Source organism: Sminthopsis crassicaudata, chromosome 4, assembly GCF_048593235.1.
Source record: "Sminthopsis crassicaudata isolate SCR6 chromosome 4, ASM4859323v1, whole genome shotgun sequence".
In the NCBI taxonomy this organism is placed as follows: Eukaryota; Metazoa; Chordata; class Mammalia; order Dasyuromorphia; family Dasyuridae; genus Sminthopsis; species Sminthopsis crassicaudata.
In genome coordinates, this window is record NC_133620.1 from 72,901,136 (window position 1) to 72,922,534 (window position 21,399).

The window sequence follows — 21,399 nt, forward strand, 5'->3', positions numbered from 1 at the left end:
CATCAGCACGTTAAAGAATCTATTTCTCACAACCTTTCCAGTGCTTATAAATTATTTTTTGGGGTCATCTTTGCCAATATGAAACACGTGAGGTGGTACCTTATTTATATTGGTTTTTATTTTTCTAATTAGGACTATTTAAGAGTATTATTTTTTACAGTTGTTGATAGCTTAGATGTTGTCCTCTGATAATTGCCTATTTATATCTTTTGAGCCTTTTTTATAAATTAGATAACGCTTTCTATTATTATTTTTTATCAGTTCTCTATATATCTTAGAAATGAGATTTTAACCAGAGAAACTTGCCTCAATATTTTTTCCTAGTTTCTTTCTTCTCTTCTAATTTTAGCTGCATTAGTTTTGTTTATACAAAACCTTCTTGATATTATGTAATCAAAATCATCCATTTTGCTACCTATGAACTTCTCTACCTTTTATTTGATTATGAGCTCTTTCACTATCTACAGGTCTGACAGATGATTTCTTCCATGCTCTTCTAATTTGCTTATGACAACACCCCTTATGTTCATTTGGAGTTTATCTTAGAATATGCTGTGAGATATTAATCTATACCTTGTTTCTATACTACTTTTTAGTTTTCTCAGTAGTTTTTGTTGAATAATGAGTTCTTGATCCCATAGCTGGGAATTTGGGGTTAACAAGCAATAGTTTACTAGGTTTATTTTCTTCTATGTGTTGTGTGTTTGCCAGTAGTTTGATTAAATAGGCTCTTTACCAGTGACTGACTGAATAAATAAATAAATGAATATCTACAGGGAAAATTAATTGCAGTTTAGAATTCTCCAGATGTAAATGATACTAAGCAGCCACAGCCTATCAGGCACTTTATAGCATTCATATATAAAATAGTCCTTGCCCTCTAGTGCTTTAGGTTCTGAAGCAGCACCAATCATTGATTATAGTTTATACATTTCACATTAAATAAATACATCATTTTAACAATTCTTTTCACCCCTTCAATTTTATTTGTATATCTTCCTTTAGAAGACATTGAAATTCATGGGAATGTGAGAATTCTCATTCGACTCTTGAAGCATGAGATTTCCTATTAATGAGAGGCTTTTTGTTGCCTAATCTCAATATAACAAATTTCTCTGGATGAGGATTATTGAAACTAATGAATTTCTCCAGGTTATCTTTATCACCATTTGATATGTGAGATTCATCAGATTCTATAAAATTCAATTCACTAAACATTTATCAACATTTATTCTGTACAAGCTTGATGCTGCTAGAGTACAAAATTAAAAACAAAACATGTTGCAATCTCTTGAGGGCAGAAATACAACAGAAACACTACTAATTAAATACCAAATTAGAATCAGGAAATGCATCCTGGAGGAGGTGGCTGCTGACTTGTACTGCTGATCTGTGCCCATCTTTGTCTCTTAGGGTCTCTATTTTGTGCAATTTTGATTGGTGAAGAGAATTCTGGTGGAGGCAACTCCTTCTGATGCAGAGCAATAATTCTTCTGCAGCTCAGTCTTACATAGTTGGGATCCAGAGAGATCAGGTGGCTTTCCTGGCAGTCACACAGCCAGCATGTGTCAGAAACTATATTGAAACCCAAATCTTCCAGTTTCTTAGCTGGTGTACAGAACAGCTTCCAAGATTATTTCTTCTTCATAGGTGATTGTTGTGATATGTTCCACTGTGTCTCAGACAGGTAGATCTGTCATAATCTTTCTTCAAGAGAGTTTGTAAAGCTGAAGGATGCATTGATGGAATGGGAGAACAATTATTTTTTCCCATCTCTATATGTGAACATTTTATACTTGCAAAGTGAATTTATGTAGCCTTATTTTCTTTCAAAGAGTATATATATGCTTATTGAGGAAAGAAATTGGGGACATGGGGGGAAAAGGAAAAAAAATACTAATTATAAATCTCTACTTTTACTTGGGATCTGATGACATTTTATTAGCTGAGTACATTGACAATAGGTCACAGCTTATCTGTAGTCAATAGACTAATACACACGTATGTTCCAGTTGCTCATAATAAGGAAGACGAGGATACAGAAACTAGTTTATTTAGTCTGTGACTCTCCATCATGTCTCTTATATTTACTTTCTTTTTCCTAAAGGTTTCTTAATGGCAAAAAATAGGCTTTTGGATTAAAAATATGAAATTGATAATTTCCTAAAGTCTTAAGAATAAGTATATACATATACATGCATTTATTAAATTTGAAATGACATATTTTTTAAAATTTGGAATCTCAATTTATGATAGGGGGGAATATACTGAGACAGTATGTCCCCCCTCAGCAGATGAGGTCAGATAACTCATTCTGCATGTTGTTTCACGTCTAAGGACATGCTGAACCTCTCCTTGAAGGAAAGACAGACCTAGGCAGAAGAATTAATTTTCCATAAGTTCTATGAAGTGATTTGTTTGCATTTATACATATTTTTATTTTCTTTTAAAGGACAAAACTTTAACTTATTAATGAAATGAATCCAATCATCTAGTGTTTATCAAGTACTCAACAATATGCCCAGTACTGAAGTCAGCACTATAGGAGGTAGGCACTATAGTAAGATCTAGGGCCTGTTTTTAGGGAGCTTGGAATTTTGTTGAGGAGACAAGATTTATACAAACCAATTAGAAAACACTGTAAACATTATAAAATCAAGATTTTAATTATGTGTACATTCTGAACCAGTAGTTCTCAATCTATCATCAGAGACTCTGGGATAGAATGTATATGTGTGTGTGTGTATGTGTGCACAGAATTATTGTAAGTGAATTGTGAATTCATATGCATGTTAAGAATGATTATTTAGAAGACTTAATAAATAATGTCTTGTACTTTAAGTGCATATAGATGATATGATTAAATTAATTTAAAAGAACTATTAAATTCACAGTAGTCTTTTGTCCTTATATTCTGATTCTCAGTCAGTAGATATTAATAATAAAATTGCCAACATGTGGGGGAGTCTGAAATTTTTTATGCTAAAAGGAATTGCTTCTACTAAAATGGTTAGAAACTATTGGTCTGGAAGAATTGTGGTTGTTTAGAGGAGAACTTATATTGATTTTTTTTTTCTCCTGTAGAAATCACATTGGTTTATGGCAGACATTTTTGTGTGCAAATTAGAACATGTCTATTTCTCTCTGTGACATTTCCCATCTACACCTGCGACTTTATAATAGATTTGTTTTCTTGAATTTGGCCAACATATGGATTCTAAGCAATATTGAAAACTTATATTAAGTCCTTGGATTTTTTTTTTTTTTTTTTGGCGGAGGCAATTGGGATTAAGTGACTTGCCCAGGGTCACACACAGAAAGTGTTAAGTGTCTGAGATCAGATTTGAACTCAGGTCCTTCTGATTTCAGGGCTGGTGTTCAATCCACTGCACTAGCTAGCTGCCCCAAGTCCTTGGATTTTAAAAAAAATCTCTATAAATAAGTTTTAAGAAATTAAAAGGCAAATTAGTTTTCCTCAATCATGTATTTGAAATCCTATTTCCCTAACAGCAAATCATTGTTGGCTTGTTTATGGATCTCTATATCTAATCTCGGTTACTTTGATTTCTCCATAGTAGTTGATTTACCTTTTATAAAAGAAATAATGCAAAGTTATTCTAGCCTTAACAAGTCAGGAAGGGATTAAAGGCAGATGCTGCTACACTTTTACTTCTCACTCTTCAGTTATAATAACAAGAAAAATCCCCATGCTTACTTGAAGTCAAGGTCAAGCTTTGCTTTTAAGCATTCAGAACAGATGGCTTATCTCATGGAGAATTTGAATTTGACTTCCATGCTGCCTTTTTTCTCCCTCTTCTAATAACTTCTTTTGCTAGCAGTATTGGGAATTGATTAGTGAATAGTGAGGTCACTTGATTGCTGGGATAGGCTGGTGGTGATGGGGAAGTCCATGTTTTTGTTCTCTTAGACTGATACACAAATCACAGGGAGTTCTGTTTCCTGTGCAGAATTCTCTTTATGGATTGGAGTTAATTTTAGACCTTACTGGCTTCCTTTTAGCTGAAGAGGAAGCCCTTGTGTTATGGGTTAGATTTTTCTCCCCCTTTCATTTTCCTTAACTTCAAACATTTAAAATTCATTCTCCCATTGTTCTGTGACCTTAACAAGGTAGCTGGACATCCTTGGTTTTTTGAAGTCTTCAATAAAGAAATAAAGGGATTTTTAAGTAATGGGCAGGCACAAGTATTGTTTAAGTAAGCAACTTGATACAATTCTCAGTCTAAGCTAAGGACTCTTCTAGCTATTCTTTAGGTTATTGTTTCTCATTATTTTTCCTTTCTTCATTGCTTTCTATGCATTCTTCATGGGGACACAGTTCTTTAATGCCAAAAGTGATCAGAAACAGTTAAGAGGAAAATACAAATCTCAGGGTGAAAACCAGAAAACTTTGAAAAACTACTTATGTCACTCAGGTCTCACTTTGGAAAATAGTGATTTATGATCTGAATTATCCTCCTAATTTCAAAAGGGAATCCTTATTCTGAGCTGGGTGTTATTAGAAGGATGAGGAAGGTTAATTTGTTTCCTGATGTGAGCCCATTAATTATTGGAATGGCTTATTTAAATATACCCTCAGAATTTGCAGAGGAGATATTTTTATGGGGGCAAGGTATTTAACACCACCCACTGTTTGTAAGACAGGAAGAAGTGCCCTTCTAGTTTTTAAATAGTACTTTTCACTTATTAGAAACATGGTTTGTTGGAAAACGAATGGAATCCAGATTTTTTGTTTCCAAGTTGAAAATGGTAGAGGGTAAAAGGTAAAATGTTTTAAAATGCACTCTTTTTCAGTGAAGGCATAGGGTTCAAGTGGGCTGAGGAGATCATTAATCATTTTTTTTTTTTTTTGCTGCCTTTAATGATCATCCATGGTACCTGTGTCTCATGAGATGTACCAGAAAGCCCCAGACAACTATGAGTTATTTGATCACTAATTAAGTCAAAATAAGCAGTAAGAAATTATTCCCTAAAACTGACCTTTTGATACATGATAGGGTTGAGTCTGTGGGGACTAAGTATTCAGCCTCAGCATAGTGTAATTATCTTTACTCTTTTCTACTGATGCAGACTAATTCTAATGAACCCCTAATTCAAGCCAATTATTTCACAAGTAAGAGTGATTGGTGACAGGGTGAAATCAGATTCAGATACATGAATGGTTTTAGGCAAACCAGTCACCACTGCTAGTAAAACATCCTGTATGAAGTTGGGATATACAAGCAGCCTCTTTCACAGTGCTTTGCTTGTTGAATTAAATTGAATTAATATTTCTTTAGAAAATAGTTTGCTTTCTGGAAAAAATTCTGCAAAGCAGTCCTGAAAGAGAAGGGATTGAGCCTTGATTGAAGCTAGACACTAGTTGTGAGCTAGAGGAAGTCACTTTTGTTTCCACAGACTGTCTGTTACAAGCACCAAAAATAATGTTTCCTTTTCCTTTAGGAATTATAGTTTATTTTATGGGGAAATTCATTTTCTGACATCCTGTCTTCTTTAGCCACAATCTCCTATCATCCATAGAAATTAATTTTTTTCATCATCAAAACTTCCTTTTCATTGAGGACTCTGGAATAGTAAAACTATTAGAATACACATTTAAAATATATTTAAATTCCATATTTTCTTGGTCAAATCTGTGACAATCACATAGGTTGCTTTCTGTGTAGAAATTCTGTGTACTAGATACAGAGAGGCAGCACATTTATAACTTAGAATTTTAAAGAGTTGATTAGAGCATTTAGAAGTCAAGTGACTTGTCTAGCATCACACAGCCAGAATGTATCAGAAGTCTGACTTGAATTCAGGGCTTTGTAACCTAAAATCCAAGGCTAGTACTCTATTTCTTCTATCACATTGTCTCCCCATTTAGCTTTCTTTAGAAGGAAGAAGCTCTGCATCAGAATTATTTTTCCTATAGAATGCATTCCATTTTTTTAAAAGTTGAATTTAAGTAAATTAAATATTCACCCAAAGTAGCAAGAAACTTTAGTGTCCATAGTATAACTTTGATACCTTTCCTTTTAGTAGCTATCATGGTTGTTTAGGTCATAGATGAACATGAGTTTTAGAGGAGAGTACTTTAGGGAACAGCTAGTAGAAGCTGCTATTTGATTTGTTCTACCTTTAGGACAGTGGTTTTCAAAATATGATTCCTGGAGATGAACAAGGCCAGCTTTCATGGGCTTGTCTCTTTTTGTTTCTCTTCCATGAGTCAATTCTGTATTGCTATTGAATAGAAGACAGACATGAAATTATTAGTGTTTAATTTGACAAAATACTTTAATTTTAAATCTAGTAAATTTTTTCTTTCTAGTGCCTAAAAGAGGGTCTTGTACATAGTAGATAATAAGTAATGGATGAATTGAATTAAATATAATGGCAAGGGACATAAATAGATAGTTTCTTCATGTACGTTTTTGTTTCCACCATACTGATGAGTGTAAAAATAAAATATGAAAATTATTGCTCTGTGAATCCCAAGATGCTCATCCCGTGTAACCTAAAAGAGACAACTCACAGAAAATCTTACTGCCACCCCATTTCCTTCCTAGCTTATGGTTCTAACATAATGGATATCCTGGAAAGGTTGAAAATTCCTTGAAAAACCAGAAGCTTTTCTAAAGTTCATTTTCCTCCCTGCTTATCATAAGGGATAAGTTTAAATAGCATTTCCTGCCCAAGCACAGATGACCCTTAGACAGGAAAGAACTGATGGACGATGTACATGTGGTGGTAAAATTATTTTTTTAAGTTGGGCTTTAGTTACAGAGACATTTTTAAAAGTGAAACTAAATAAGAATTAGGAGAAGTGATGGGAAAATAATGAGCAGAGTTATATGTGTAGATTTGGAAATGTCTCTAACACAGAAATGATGATCTAAGCTTGAACAGGGAGTAATATCAGAAAGGTTTCTGGCCTTTACTACCCTGCTTTTGATAGAATAGGGAAAATAGTTGCTTTGTACATGAAATGATTGAGACATAAAAAGCCTCCCAATACTTCACACTTCATTTAACTGTGTTACAGTCTAACAGTCTATTAAGGGCAGCATGTTCAACATGACACAGGAAGGTAAGATTTGTCTTTCAGGAGAGGGTCTCCAAAAGCTTGTGCACATGGATTCAGCCTTCCTCAGTCAGGGTGCGGTGCTAAGGAATAGGACCATCACCAAGAGCTTAGCTCAAATAGCATGCCTTTTTGCAGCCATGAGAGAGATGAACTCAACTCGGGAAAACATGACTAAATCAAAGGACCAAGTTTATCCACAGCATGCTAAAAAAGCTGGCCTCTCTCCTCCATGCAACCACATGACATTACTGTGCATTGACCAGAAATGTTTAATCTGCTATTTTAAAGTTAGGTAAGATTAAGACCACACATGAAGGAAAGTAATAAAATTCTCTTCTGTGCTGATTTAGTTGTCTTTTGCAAATGTTGATTTATTTTAGTACAGTGGATTAGATTCCTGCCATACAAATCTGAGAATTCTCAATAAAAACATTTGGTGAATGCAAAAGCCTATCTCTGTGGTAGAGGGAGGGTGGCAGCATAGAAATGATGCTCTCATATTATGTTCAGCCAAAGCTTAAAGGACACTGTTAAATATCTTAGCATCCAGTAATGAATATTTCTTTTTTTTAAAGTGAATTCATAAAAAATCCAAAATATCAAAACTGTTTGTTTCTATGAATCATTTTGGAGGTAGGGTGTAGTATTGGAAATGGAAAATATTTGAGGGTGGGAATGATCTTGGTTAGATAGAAGCCTTTCCAACTTAAAAGGGTCATTTGGCATATACCCAACTACCACCATGTCAAAATTGGAGAATCATAATAGGATCTTAATGGGATACAGAAACATAATGAAAAATAAAGTCTAACAATTTATATTTGATAATCAGAAGGGTTGTTTATATGAGAGGGGTGAAATTTTATTCTTGACAGTAAAGAATAGGGAGAAATAGAAAGACATTTTTTCCCCCTAAAGCTAAAAGGCATCTGCCATATACCATCTCACTTATGTTCTGTTTATAAAAATTTAAGAACAATCTCAGTTAATTTTTTATTTAGGTTATTTGTAACACTTTGAACTGAAAAAGGACTAACTGCTTTTAAAACTTGTTTTTTCATGTTTCTAATTATAATTTTCTTATTTATTTTTCATCATGTTTAAATAAATTTGGTTTTCAATGTGGCATTGGATTGACTGCTCTTTGTTATTTAGTCATATCCAACTCTTCATGACCCCATTTGAGGTTTTTTTGGCAGAGATATAATGGATTGCCATTTCCTTCCTGGGTTCTTTTTATAGAAGAGGAAATGAGGCAAACATATTGAGTGACTGGTCCAGGGTCACATAGCTAGCAAGTGTCCAAAGCTGTATTTGAATTCATGAAGAGAAGTCTTTCTAACTTCAGACCCCAAATTCTTTCCATTGCACCAACTAGCTGTTCCTTGGATTTCCCTAGCCCTGATGAATAAAACTTTCTGACCTTTGGTTTCTCTGTCAAGATTATTGGTTTTGATGGCTTTGTGTTACGCCCACGTTTTGTTGTTGTTTTTAAAAGTGAGAGAGGAAAACAATAGTCTATAGTATAAACCAATAGAACATAATAAAAGGAAATTGTCAGATATGCAGAAAAATGCCACAAATTAGCCAGCGATTCCTTTGTGCTAATAGAGAAAATAATTGCCTCAAGATCCCCTTGTAAGATGAGTAGCTAGCCATGTCTTCATTCCTAGTGCAGAGCCAAACTTTTTGGCCTAGGAAATCTCAAGTCTTAAAACTTACTCTTCAAGTTGCTGTTGACACCCCACAGTTTTGCATGTGGACACATACACACACACAAACACACACACATACACATAAACACACAAACACATGCTTTCTTTTACCTGAGCTTATTTTGGCAGCAGCAACTGTAGAATGTTAGCAAGTAAAGTGTTTGGGATTAAAAATTAGAAATAAGGAGGGGTTACAGACAGGCCCATGGGTTGGAAGAATGCACAAAATAGGCCAGAAAAACAGATCTGAAGAAAAACTGTGAAATCCTATACCCAGAATGATAGTGATTATGTTTAAAAAATGACTTTGAATTTGGAAGTGAAGTGGGATGAGAGGAGAGAAGGAAGACTTTTTCTTTTTTCTTTGTTTAATAGTAAAACTAATAGTAAACTATTAGTCCTGTTTTTATGGTCTTCATCTTAAAAAGGGTGGAGTTGCAGATGTTGCTGAGGTAAAGTTACTTTTCTCATTATTGATGGAAATTAAATCGCATTTTGTAGTTATTAACTAGGAGAGGGAATCTTGGCTCTGCAAATCACAGAATTTGTTGTTTGCTGTGTAAGTGTAGATCTTTAAAGCTGTTTCAATAAAATGAAAATGCACAGATGTTACAAAGATCAAATAGGCATTCTAATGTCCTGTCTATAGGCTAGAGTGGCAGCCAGCTGTGTGACCTTGGCCATTAACATCTCTGGGCCTTCAAAGAGTCAAAGCCTCAGAGCGGAAAGATGCCTGAGAAACTATCTATGCTATCCCCTACTGTATAAGTGGCAGCTGAGTATATGCCAAAAGGTCCTTTTAAGTTGGAAAGTTTTCCATCTAGCCAAGACCCTTCCCATCCTCAAGTTTTTTCTGCCTTCAGTACCACATCCTATCCTCAAAATGATTTATAGAAATAAATAATTTTGATGTCTTGGATCTTGTATGTATTCTTTTTTTTTAAAAGGAATATTTATTATTGGATGCTAAGATATTTAATAGTTTCCTTCAAGCTTTGGCTGAACATAGTAAGGGAGAATCATTTCTATGCTACTACCCTCCTTCTAACCATAAAGATCTATGCACTCACTAAATGTTTCTATTGAGAGTTTCCAGGGTTGTGTGGCAGGAATCTAGCCCAATGTTCAGAAATAAATCTATCTCCTTCCTACAGGAATTTCCTGTACAGTTTTCTAATAATTGGAATTCAACTTTTGTTTGGACTCATCTCTTGGGTCTTTTCTAAAATTTTATGGTCTTACGAATCTTCCAGCTTTTCTAGTCCTTTACTTGTTTAACAACTGTCTCCTCTAGGGAAGGCACAGGAGGATCAATCCCTGGCTCTGCCTGGAATCTCCTTGTTCTTCCTTTCTCTCTCTAAGTAACCACAGGTGCTGCAGCTAGCCATGCTCTTCAGGACATATTCCTCAGACATATTAGAATGGAGATACCTGTCCTAGAGGACACTCAATTAATAAGAAAAATATTATAATAATGATAAGATTTATATTTTTATTATTTATTTATAAGAATAATAATATTTACTGGTACAATATGTGGTATCCAAGAGTCTGAAGATCTGGTTTAAGTCCTCCTTCTGTCATTAACTAGCTCTGTGAACCCTGGAGATCACTTAACCTCTCTGATATGTAAAATAAAGGGACTGAGCTAGATGATTTCTCAGGTGCCTTCTATTATAACATTATATATCTCATTATACATATATAACTCATTATAAATCATTTGATCCCGACAATAATCTTGTCATTTAGGTACTATTGTTATTCCCATTTTATAGATGAGGAAAATGAATCAGAAATGTGGGTGACTTGTTCAGGATCACAGAGCTAACTAATAAATGTCTGAGGCGAAATTTGACCTCGGGTTTCCCTGGCTCCTAGATCTGCATGCTATCTACTAGGCTACCTGGTTGCCTTTAGTGGGTAGGCTTCCCTCCCTCTTTTTTTTTTTTTTTTTTGTTATTGATCTTTAAAATTTGTTACTGATCTTTAGGTTAAAGTCCATATTTTCACCAAAGAAGGTTCTGGCTATTCCAGACATCTACAGACAATTTTACCTGCATGACCCTAATTGCATGAAGGTTATATTTCCCTTTGAAGCCTCCCCCCATTACTCAGTCTCTCAACTTAGTTAACACAGTTACTTGGTACAACTAAGCTTACCAAAAGCACAATTTCATAAATCACTGGCTTCCAATCTGATTTCCCTATTTTTCTCTGTACCTCCCTAATACTCCCACACCACACACACACAGCTGCTCTGTCCACCCTGTCCTTGTTCTCAGCTGCCTTATTAGAACTTAGGAGGGCCTATGGAGGGAGACCTGCTGCGTTGCTCCCCGGGCCCTGCCTCTTTCATTTCTTAGAATTCATTAAGTTGAAAAGCCCCTGTGCAGGGAGGCTTTCAGTGAAGCACAGAATTTTAGAGCTGAAAGGAACCTTGATTCCTCTAGGACACTTTTGGCTTTTTTTTTGTTTGAGATTTGGTCTTCCTGTTGTTTTTTTTTTTTTGTTTTTTTGTTTTTTGTTTTTTGTTTTTTTCAGGCCGGAAATGTAGCAGTCACATACATCCCCAGCCCTGCTGTAGATGCGCTCAGGAATTCTGATCTGTTTCGTTTCTGTCTTGGGTTGGTTTGCCCCTCCATAGGAACTCTCTTGCCCCCACCTCACCATGGTGCTGGACTCAGTGTCCAGCTTAGCTTAATTCCTGAGAACTGTCAGCCATAGGCTGTCCAATAGCAGAGATTACAGGTGTATCACCTTTCCACGCTCTGTATGATTTTTAAATAACTCACTTGTCCATAATTAAAATACATTTTATTTACCTCACATAGGCTTCAACAAAATCAGCCTGTTCCTTTTTGAGTCACAATTTTCTGCTTACTAATCAGAAATCGGTTAAATATTACCACCCCTCCCATCATTATTATGGTCCAGTAAATAATTACTCAGAACTAAATTTTGCAACTTCTTAGCAGAAATTTGACAGCCTGATAGAACCAGGGCATGGTAGAGAAAGCACTGAGTCAGAACTAGGAAAATTGCATTCTTCTCTAAGTTGGCTGTCTGACCATGGGTGATCAATTGACTTCTCTGAGTTCTGTTGTTTCCTCTACAAACTAAAGGGATTCTCAATTATTTCTAAGATCCCTGACAGCTTTAACTTTCTCTGCTTCCATCTTTCTTGTACCTCATTGCTTAACAACATTTTTTCCCACTCACTGGATAATTATACACAAAACCAAAATTTCTGCTTATTTATATTTTTATTTGAATTTTATGATTTTAAGGTATCCAGTTTGTGACTCATAAATCTTTTTAAGAAGTTGGAGCTTTGATGTTTACTTCCAAGAGAGAGTTTTCAAAAGAATTTTTTTGGGGGAAAATCATTTTGACTGACCTATTCTATAGAAAAACCTATTTTATTTGCCACACCAGCTTGTGGGGAAGATATGAGTGGGCCCAGGCAAGCATCAAAGAAACTCTAATTCATCTGACAACACTGTTAGGGTAACTAAGGTGGTTTAATCTCAGAATCTGGGACTTGTGGACTCTAACACCAGATTTCATATTATTTGATTTGTGAACTTCTACTACTTCCATTGAGGAGATACTGTCATCATTCATCTGTAAAGCTCTTTAAGAGTAAAAAAAAATCATAGTGATAGAAATAATATTTAGATAACTGGAAGATGCATGTTTCAAGGTGCTTTCCATTTTTCACTTTTCTTCTGCTCATTAAGATTTCCCTTTTAATCTTGGCTCTGTGCTTTTTCTGTTGCACCAACTATTGTTATTAATATTTAGAGTACATTTTCATAATTTAGCCTCATGAGGATCTGGATTGGAAAATACAAGTCTGGGATTTAAACCCTGGCTCTGACAACTGTTAACCTATATGGCAAATCACTCAATTGCTCTGAGCCTTGGTTGCTTATGTAATGAGAAAGTGCTTATTTTGGGGTCAGAGAGCTTGGAATTGAATTCTTCTTTTGCCACTTAGTACCTTTATGTGTAAGGTCATAGTTACTCTGAATCTGTTTTATTCCTATGCAAAATGGGCGGATTTTACACTTCAACTTTCTTCTAGTTCTAAATGTGATCATATGATCTTGAAAATGATTGCTGTGGGGGCACAGATATAAAAGCACTTTCTACTGATTTAGCTATGATTGTATTTACCCTATGCATTTCTCAGGGTTGCTAGGATTGATGTCAATTCCACAAACATTTATTTGGTGTTTACTATATGTAAATCACAGAATGAAGTAATGGGAATACAAAGATAAAAAGAAAATAATCCATGCTCTTAAGGAGCTTCCATTCTGTTGAGGAATGCAACATATACATGTATTGATATGTCTATGATACAAAAATAATTTGGGGGTGTTAACAGCTGAGGGAATCAATCAAGTCTTCGTATAAATAATAAGTAGCAGAATAGGGATTTGAACACACATTTTTCTGACTACTGCTTTATCCTATACAACAAGTAGCTTCCGTACATTTTCTAAGAAAAGTATTAGATGCAACTATATATAATGCACTGATTTTTCTGATAGCTATCTCTTTATTTCTACTCTGGCTCACTGCACTGAGAGGGTCAGAAGCATTTATAATGAAAAACCTAAAATATATAAAGCCCATCTTTGTTATTTGAAGAAAAAGCAAATTATTTAATTGATATAATTCATGAGTTATAGTAATTAAATTAAAATTTTCCTCTGCATCAGATTGACAAGATCACAATTTACTACAGTCATTGCATTTTTTCACCCATAAAGCCTATTTGGAGATGACTTAAGGATATTCTTCACAAGGATGGTAGTCAAAGATAGATTCTCAAAAGGTAACTGCATATACCTACTTGGTGAAATCATTTTCTATTCCCCATTTTGCCCACACAGGGGGAGAATAAACCTTCCTCTAATGAGTTCTTTTGTCCCATGAGATACACCTGGAAGTTCTGGAAGTCCCCCAAGTAACAGCTGCAGAAAGAAACAAAGAGGAACAGCAGAGGGTGTGGAGCCATGGAAAATGTCTCTGGGAGGCCAAGAAAGCCAGAAGGCTGATGATCCAAAGAAAGAAGCAGGTGGATTAAGGGAGTCTAGGGGCTAGAAATGAGCCTGTGCTGGGGCACAGCAATCTGAGGTGGAGCCAGATGAACTGGCATCAAATCAAGCCAGAAGGGAGACTTTTACTTAATAAAAGATTTTTATATCCTAGCAACAAGAGACCATAAGGTTATTGGAGTCTTAATATTATTAAATGAAAGCTAGAAGAATGCTTATTATTTAGAGATAATTAGAAGTCTCTGATAATAGAAGCTTTATTATCAAGGTTTTGGGACAGGTTATGATGATGTTTAACTTCAAAAAACTTATAAATTCTTAATAGGTAGAATGAGAATCTAAATATCATAGTTGCATGAAGGATTAGAAATTAAACATTCTTAAGAACTTAGAATTTATCTAATACTGTTTTTTGTGAATAAAATAGTTACATACTTATAAGTATACTATTCTTACATTTAATATAAAAGGAGCATTGGTTATCTAGGAGTACATTTTAGGTAATGTTTAATATATTCATATTAGAATTTCTAATTTTTTTCTCAGGGAATTCATGGTCAAATGAGAGGGGAAAAAATTAAGTTATTATTGAATGAATTTTGCCCAAATTTTCCAGCTTGATTTCAAAACAATATCTACTTTGGAAATGGATGGTCCAGATCATCTAGTTTTTTGGCCTAATTCATAGAAGTTTTGCTCACAGACTCTTTAGTGCAGTACATTTGCATTCTGGGGGTTTTAATGGATTTATGGTTGTGTTATTGTCATTATTTTCTCCATTAAAATTGCCCATATTATTAAAAGACAGTGAAAAAGCACATCACCTGCTCGTTAGGAGCTTATATTCACATAGTTACTAGCTATATGATCTTTGGCAAGTCATCTAACCTCTGTCTGCTTCAGTTTCTTTAACTGTAAAATGAGGATAGTATTAGTGCCTGCCTTACAGGGTTGTGAGGATCAAATGAAATAATGCTGATAAAGGTACAGTGGCTGACACGTAGTAAACATTTAATAAATGGTTGTTCCTTTCTCCCTTATGCTCCGAAGTAACCAAAGTAAGCAGTTTGATGAGAACAAATACTTTATGCGGGATTCATAGAAGATGGCAGAATACTGGCTTAGGAAAACTTGCTGTTTTCCTTTGAATACTTTGAGAACAGCATTATGGGACTTTCAATTCCAGTGCTCCACAGAATAGGTGTCAGGTACAATGAAACCCTGAACCAGTTACAAATGTAATTGAGGGGCATTTTATAAAATAAATAAAAATCTACTAGAAGATAAATAACGTTAATATGTGATTTTCTGAGTCAATATGTGCTAACAGGGGTCCTTATATAAATTTTGGTGGTCCCTAAACTATTTGAGTTTGACACTACTAAAAGGAAAAGAATATATTTCTTCTCAGGTACCTTCATTTACTAAGGGAAATAAAATTCTTTAAAAAAAAGATTTTAATTGAATTTTTACATCACTTATACTTTCCTCTGTCTTCTTCCCCCTTCATCCTTCCAGTGAACTATACATTATAACAAAGTATTTTTTAAAGGAAAAAGAGAAAAATCATTAAAACTAAACAGTACTTTGGAAAAAATCTGACACTGTTTGCATTGACATTGTCTTCATCCTCATTATTCACAGATACATACCATCATACTCCTGAATACTGATTTTTATAAAGGGACAAGGATTTCTGATATCTCCTTTGGGGTTAAGTTTGTTCTTTGTAACGTCCCAATGTTCAGATTTTATTCAGTCTTATTATTTTTTTGCAGTGTTTAGCTATTGTGTATATTGTTTATCCAGATTCTGCTTATTATACTTTGTATCTAGTTATATGTCTTTCCAGACTTCTCTGCATTCATCATGCTCATCGTTTCTTATAGCACAGTAACATTTTTCATGTACTCCCAAAATGCAGTCTTTAAAAAATAAGCAAAATAGTTGAAGATGTAATCATGTTCATAATGCCATTAAAGTGAACAATGAAATTGAAATAATTGCATATTCTGTTATATAATTTGTATATTTATCTTGAAACAGTTTTAAGTATAATGAGGTTATCATGACAACCAACTATTATTAAGTTATTTCCCTATCTTTTTTTTTTTTTTTAGATTTTTAAAGATCCTCAGTTTTATGGAAAAAGCCATAGTTCAATATACTTTAGCAAATTTTTCCTAGCATATCTTGTTACAAAATTTGAATTGCATTCTTTTCTGGTGCCAGTTAAATGTGTTCATTTTGTCATACAGGTATGGCAACCTGAAAAGCCCAAACTGTGAAGAAGATAGAAGCCAAAATTCATCAGAATGCAAGACAGTGCTCAGGAAGTAAGTATGGCACATTTAAGACTGACATAGTGAACTTTTAGCCAGGAATGAAATGTCATCAGCACACTTGGTTGGTTTTTTTTTTTTTTTTTCCTCTTTGAAACTCTGGTGGGATTTTATTTTTGGCTATACCTAATGATGTGAACCAGAATATCTGTAGTAACTGGACTTGGGTTCACCTTGAGGATAAAAGTGGAAAGGCAAGGATTAGACATTAGCAAGTGTTCACTTCCTCTATCTATTATTTGGAACCAGGATGAGGAGTAAGGTAGCTTTTAAATGAATCAATATTTCCAGTGAAACTTCATTATTTCATTTGGGTTGCTGAAAGTGTACAGATCATTGAGTTTACCTTGATGCATTTCTAACGCCACAAATCAGTTTTGGATTGTGTGCAGTTTGGGATGCTGTGTCACTGCCTGCTTCCATTAACATGGATTATTGAGAGATTACTATGTATTATTAAGGAAAATCTTGGACAGCTGCCATACAATTTTCATATTTGTAAAAATATCTTTCCTCCATTTTTCCTCTCATGCTATAATGGAAAGCCTGATGTCTGAGGATAATTTCAAGTTTCTGAGATGGCATATTACTAGTACACTGACGTGTTTATAAATCTAAACCATTTATATCACAAATCACTTCTCTCAGTCCCCAGCTTTCCAAGAACAGCAAATTTGTACATTTTATAATACTATTCCATAAGTTACTAGAATACTCTGTTTGTGAAATCAGGGGCTATGTCTTATAGAGAGGATTGTAACTTCTTTAAGGTCTAGCCCAGTGTTCAGCACACGGTAGATGCTTTGTAAATTTTTGACAAATGAAGGACAGCAATAGTTAAGATTAATCTCATAAGTCCTTGGGATTGAAAATGATGAAAGCTTGCTCCTTCATTTAGAATTCTTCTGTCCCTTAACACCAGTTAGTGAGAGATTCTGCTTTACTGAGCTTATTTCTAAAAATTCTTGCAATTTAAGACACTTTTTCTTCTCTGCAGAATCACTGTGAACCTTGAGGTAGTGGCTAAGCAAGAGTAGATGAGTCCTTCAAAATGGTTCCAGCCATAAAAATCCATATGTCTAGATAGCTTGGATTTATGCATTATCCAGAGTGACCATTTATTCAAATAGTAAGGGATCAGGATAAGCAGTGTTGTGAGAAATACCCAGAGTTTTTCAGTCTTCTGTTTATTTTAACTACAAATAGGCTTCTGGCAGAAACATTTAAGAAAATTGACTATGTTGTGTGTCCAGAGTCACGTTCATTATTTTTAATGTCCCATCATAAAACTTGATTCAAGTTCATTGTATCCCAAGAAAATTGACTGTTAGAGCTCCAGAGTAAACTGCTCGGCTATAAAGTACTTTATATTTTAGAGCACGTTGAGACATTAACTAGTAGCCCTACAATAGCGCCCTTAGGAGGTATACGTTATTCAAGGGTTTTGTTCCTTTCACAGAGCCTCATATGAGCCATTAGTAACAAGTTGATGATGTTTTGATGTAATTTGAGTTTGCTTTTCTAACAATTTCTGATGGAATTACATTGCTTACAGATAATTTCTTTATAGTCTAAAACAAGTTAAGTCTTCTTCTAACCTGACCCCTTTGTTCTGCTATCCTACTCCTTTATCTGGCCTCATTTTCCTTATTGTATTACTCCATCTTGCTTTGCCCTCATGTGATGCTCTTCTCCGATTCCTTTTGTTTTCAGTAGAGTTCACCAGTTATTTATCCCCTCCAACTGGAAATGTAGGAAAGCACATGCACCCACTGGTATCTAAGGTATTTTGAGATTTTGTGTCCTTGGCCTCTGTAGAAGACCTCTCATTAGGGGTGACAGCACTATGTCTATAAGTCACATACACACACAATATTTATCTTTTTATAATGACAACATGTACTATTTTTTAAAAAGTAGAATGCTTTTATTCAGAAATAGCTATTTTTTCTATGTCATTGAACCCCAACAGTTAGAACAGTTAGTTAAGATTACAAATTTGGCAGTTGTTGAAGATATTCAGAAGGTTACTAGCTCAGCATTGGACTGGGAGCAGAGAGAACTGGGTTCTTGTTTCAGTTCTGCCACACACAAGTTGGGAGACATCATGTAGATCATTTAACTTCTCAGTGCCTCTGTTGCTTCATTTATAACAGCAGTGTGTTGAACTGGATAGTTTCTGAAGTCCCTGGTGGCCAGATTCTAACTATATCCTTAACATGGGGATAGAGAGCAATCTTCCTTTTCTTTAATGCATCATGCAGTTCAGAGAGTGGCATTCAGAAGTAAAAAAAAAAAAAAAAAAAAAAAAAGCCTAACAATGAAGATAAGGCATGTGTTGAAAATTGAATATTTTTTCTAGATTAGTTTCATTTTCCTTCTTATATTACTCTATTTGTATCTCTTTTGCAATGATGTAATTGATCTTCTTGGAAAATGAAAGACAAATACAACAGTGTTCCCTTCTTTCCCAAATTATCTTGAAACTATCTGTTTCAATATTGTATGATCCTTTTCACATTAGAATGTAAACTCCTTGGGGGCAGGGACTGTTTTTCTGTTTTTTTCTTTATATTCCTTCATCTAGCACAATCCTTTGGGTATTCTGGGTATTTAATAAATGTTTTTTGGACTGAATTTGAACACAGGAAGAAAGTAGACGGGTTCTTTGCTTTGTCTATCAATAGCTAGTGACACTATAATTGGTTGTTGTTGTCATAAACACAGAGCAAACAATATTTTCGTCCCATGGTAAGCAAGGGCAACATTCCCATCATTTTCCTTTGGATATAAATCCATATTCTTGTGATTTCAAGTGGGGACCAGACAGAAGGATTCAATGAAATCTTAAGGAATAAAACATCCTGTTTGAGGTTAGATGTGTTCAGAATATCAGACCAGAAAAACAAACATTGAATTGAGCTTAGTAACTATAAGCAGAAAAATGTCTAACTTTGGGATTTTTCCTAGCATCACTTTTAAAGCATAGAGCAAGTGTTGTGTCATATAAAAACGTATATTTGCATCTGCCTTCTGATATACAAAGTGTTCTACCTACAGTATCTTATTAATCTTCACAACAAACCTCTGAGATATCTAGTATAACCATCACCATCTGTTTCTTATGGATGAAGAAGATGACTATTAGGAATATAAAGTGAATTTGCTAATGTTTAGAACTGATTAGGAGGACAGCCAGGATTTGAAAATAGGTCTTGTGGTTCCATTTTTCTACTTTGCTGAGTTGCCACTCAGTTAGGAAGTTAATGCTTCTCTCTTTTTTCTAAACATGGACTCCCTCTGTAAGAGGATATTGAATAGGAAGTTAAAAGAAGAAATAGTTGCAATACTTTAGAAGGTTTCCCCTACATAGAAGCAGCATTCAAGATAAAAGATTGCTTTCTTAATGTCTTGAATGAAAATGGACTAAAACGTTTTAAACATTTAAAGATTTATCAAAGAGTCTTGCAAAATATTGGAATTCTAGTTCATTTGTCCTCCTTTTGGGGATATGTGCTATATCAGAAAGCTTTACAATTATCTGACTTGAGCAAGAATACTCAAATGCCAAAGAAATCAATTTCTGTGCCGTTGGAATATTAGGTCTGTGTCAGACAGTGGAGTTTAGGAAGTTAAAAGGAGGAAGGAGCTCGAGTAAAAGTGGGACTGATCCAAACAACAAGGACACATTTACCCCCAAAGATTTTGCTCTTGGAGTCTTGTGCAATCAAGAGATGGAATATCTATTGGGTTGAAGTCCCTCATATATGTTTATATATTTTTCATATATATGGAATTGGAGATAATCAAAGGAAGTAAGGCACTAGCTTTAAGAGAGAGCAAAAAGATTTTAATAGAAGGAAGGATTTTATTTTAATTTTTAAATTTATTTTTATAATTATTACATTTTCTTTGACAGTACATATGCATAGGTAATTTTTTTTTTTACAACATTATCCGTTGTACTCCCTTCTGTTCAGATTTTTTCCCCTCCTTCCCTCCACCCCCTCCCTTAGATGGCAGGCATTCCCATACATATTAAATATCTTATAGTATATACTTGGTACAATATATATGTGCAGAACCGAATTTTGTTGTGTTGTTGCAAAGGAAGGATTGTATTGGCAAGGTAAAAATAATCTGGGAAGAAAAACAAAACAAAACAAAACAAAAAAAACAACAGTGCTCACAGTTTATACTCATTTCACAGTGTTCCTTTTCTGGATGTAGCTGATTCTGTCCATCATTGATCAATTGGAACTGAATTAGATCTTCTCTTTGTCGAAGATATCCACTTCCATCAGAATACATCCTCATACAGTATCATTGTTGAAGTGTATAATGATCTCCTAGTTCTGCTCGTTTCATTCAGCATTAGTTGATGTAAGTCTCTCCAAGCCTCTCTGTATTCCTCCTGTTGGTCATTTCTTAAAGAACAATAATATTCCATAACATTTATATACCATAATTTACCCAACATTCTCCTATTGATGGACATCCATTCATCTTCCAGTTTCTAGCCACTATGAAAAGAGCTGCCACAAACATTTTGGCACATACAGGTCCCTTTCCCTTCTTTAGTATTTCCTTGGGATATAAGCCCAGTAGTAGGACTGCTGGGTCAAAGGGACCCATCACATTTTGATATCTTTATTTATTTTTTTTTTGATATCACATTTTGATAACTTTTTGGGCATAATTCCAGATTGCTCTCCAGAATGGTTGGATACTTTCACAACTCCACCAACTATGCTTTTCCCAAAGCCCCTCCAACATTCATCGTTATTTGTTCCTGTCATCTTAGCCAATCTGACAGGTGTGTAATGATATCTCAGAATTGTCTTAATTTGCATTTCTCTGATCAGTAGTGATCTTTCATTTCCACTCTTTCATATGAGTGGAAATAGTTTTAATTTCATCATCTGAAAATTGTCTGTTCATATCCTTTGACCATTTATCAATTGGAGAATGGCTTGATTTCTTATATATTAAAGTCAATTCTCTGTATATTTTGGAGATGAGGCCTTTATCAGAACCTTTAACTGTAAAAATTTTTTCCCAATTTGTTACTTCCCTTCTAATCTTGTTTGCATTAGTTTTGTTTGTGCAGAAACTTTTTAGTTTGGTGTAATCAAAATTTTCTATTTTGTGATCAATAATGGTCTCTAGTTCTCCCTTGGACA

General features: G+C 34.6%; 1 protein-coding gene across 3 annotated transcripts in view; it reads left to right on the forward strand.

Annotated features, from left to right (window-relative positions):
- Window positions 1-21,399, forward strand: part of RGL1 (ral guanine nucleotide dissociation stimulator like 1) — a 230,430-nt gene that overhangs the window by 125,040 nt on the left and 83,991 nt on the right. For all 3 annotated transcript variants that reach the window (XM_074308566.1, XM_074308567.1, XM_074308565.1), the window contains one exon: window positions 16,133-16,210. In XM_074308566.1, coding sequence (XP_074164667.1) covers window positions 16,133-16,210 — 78 coding nt within the window. The remainder of the gene's footprint in view (window positions 1-16,132; window positions 16,211-21,399) is intronic.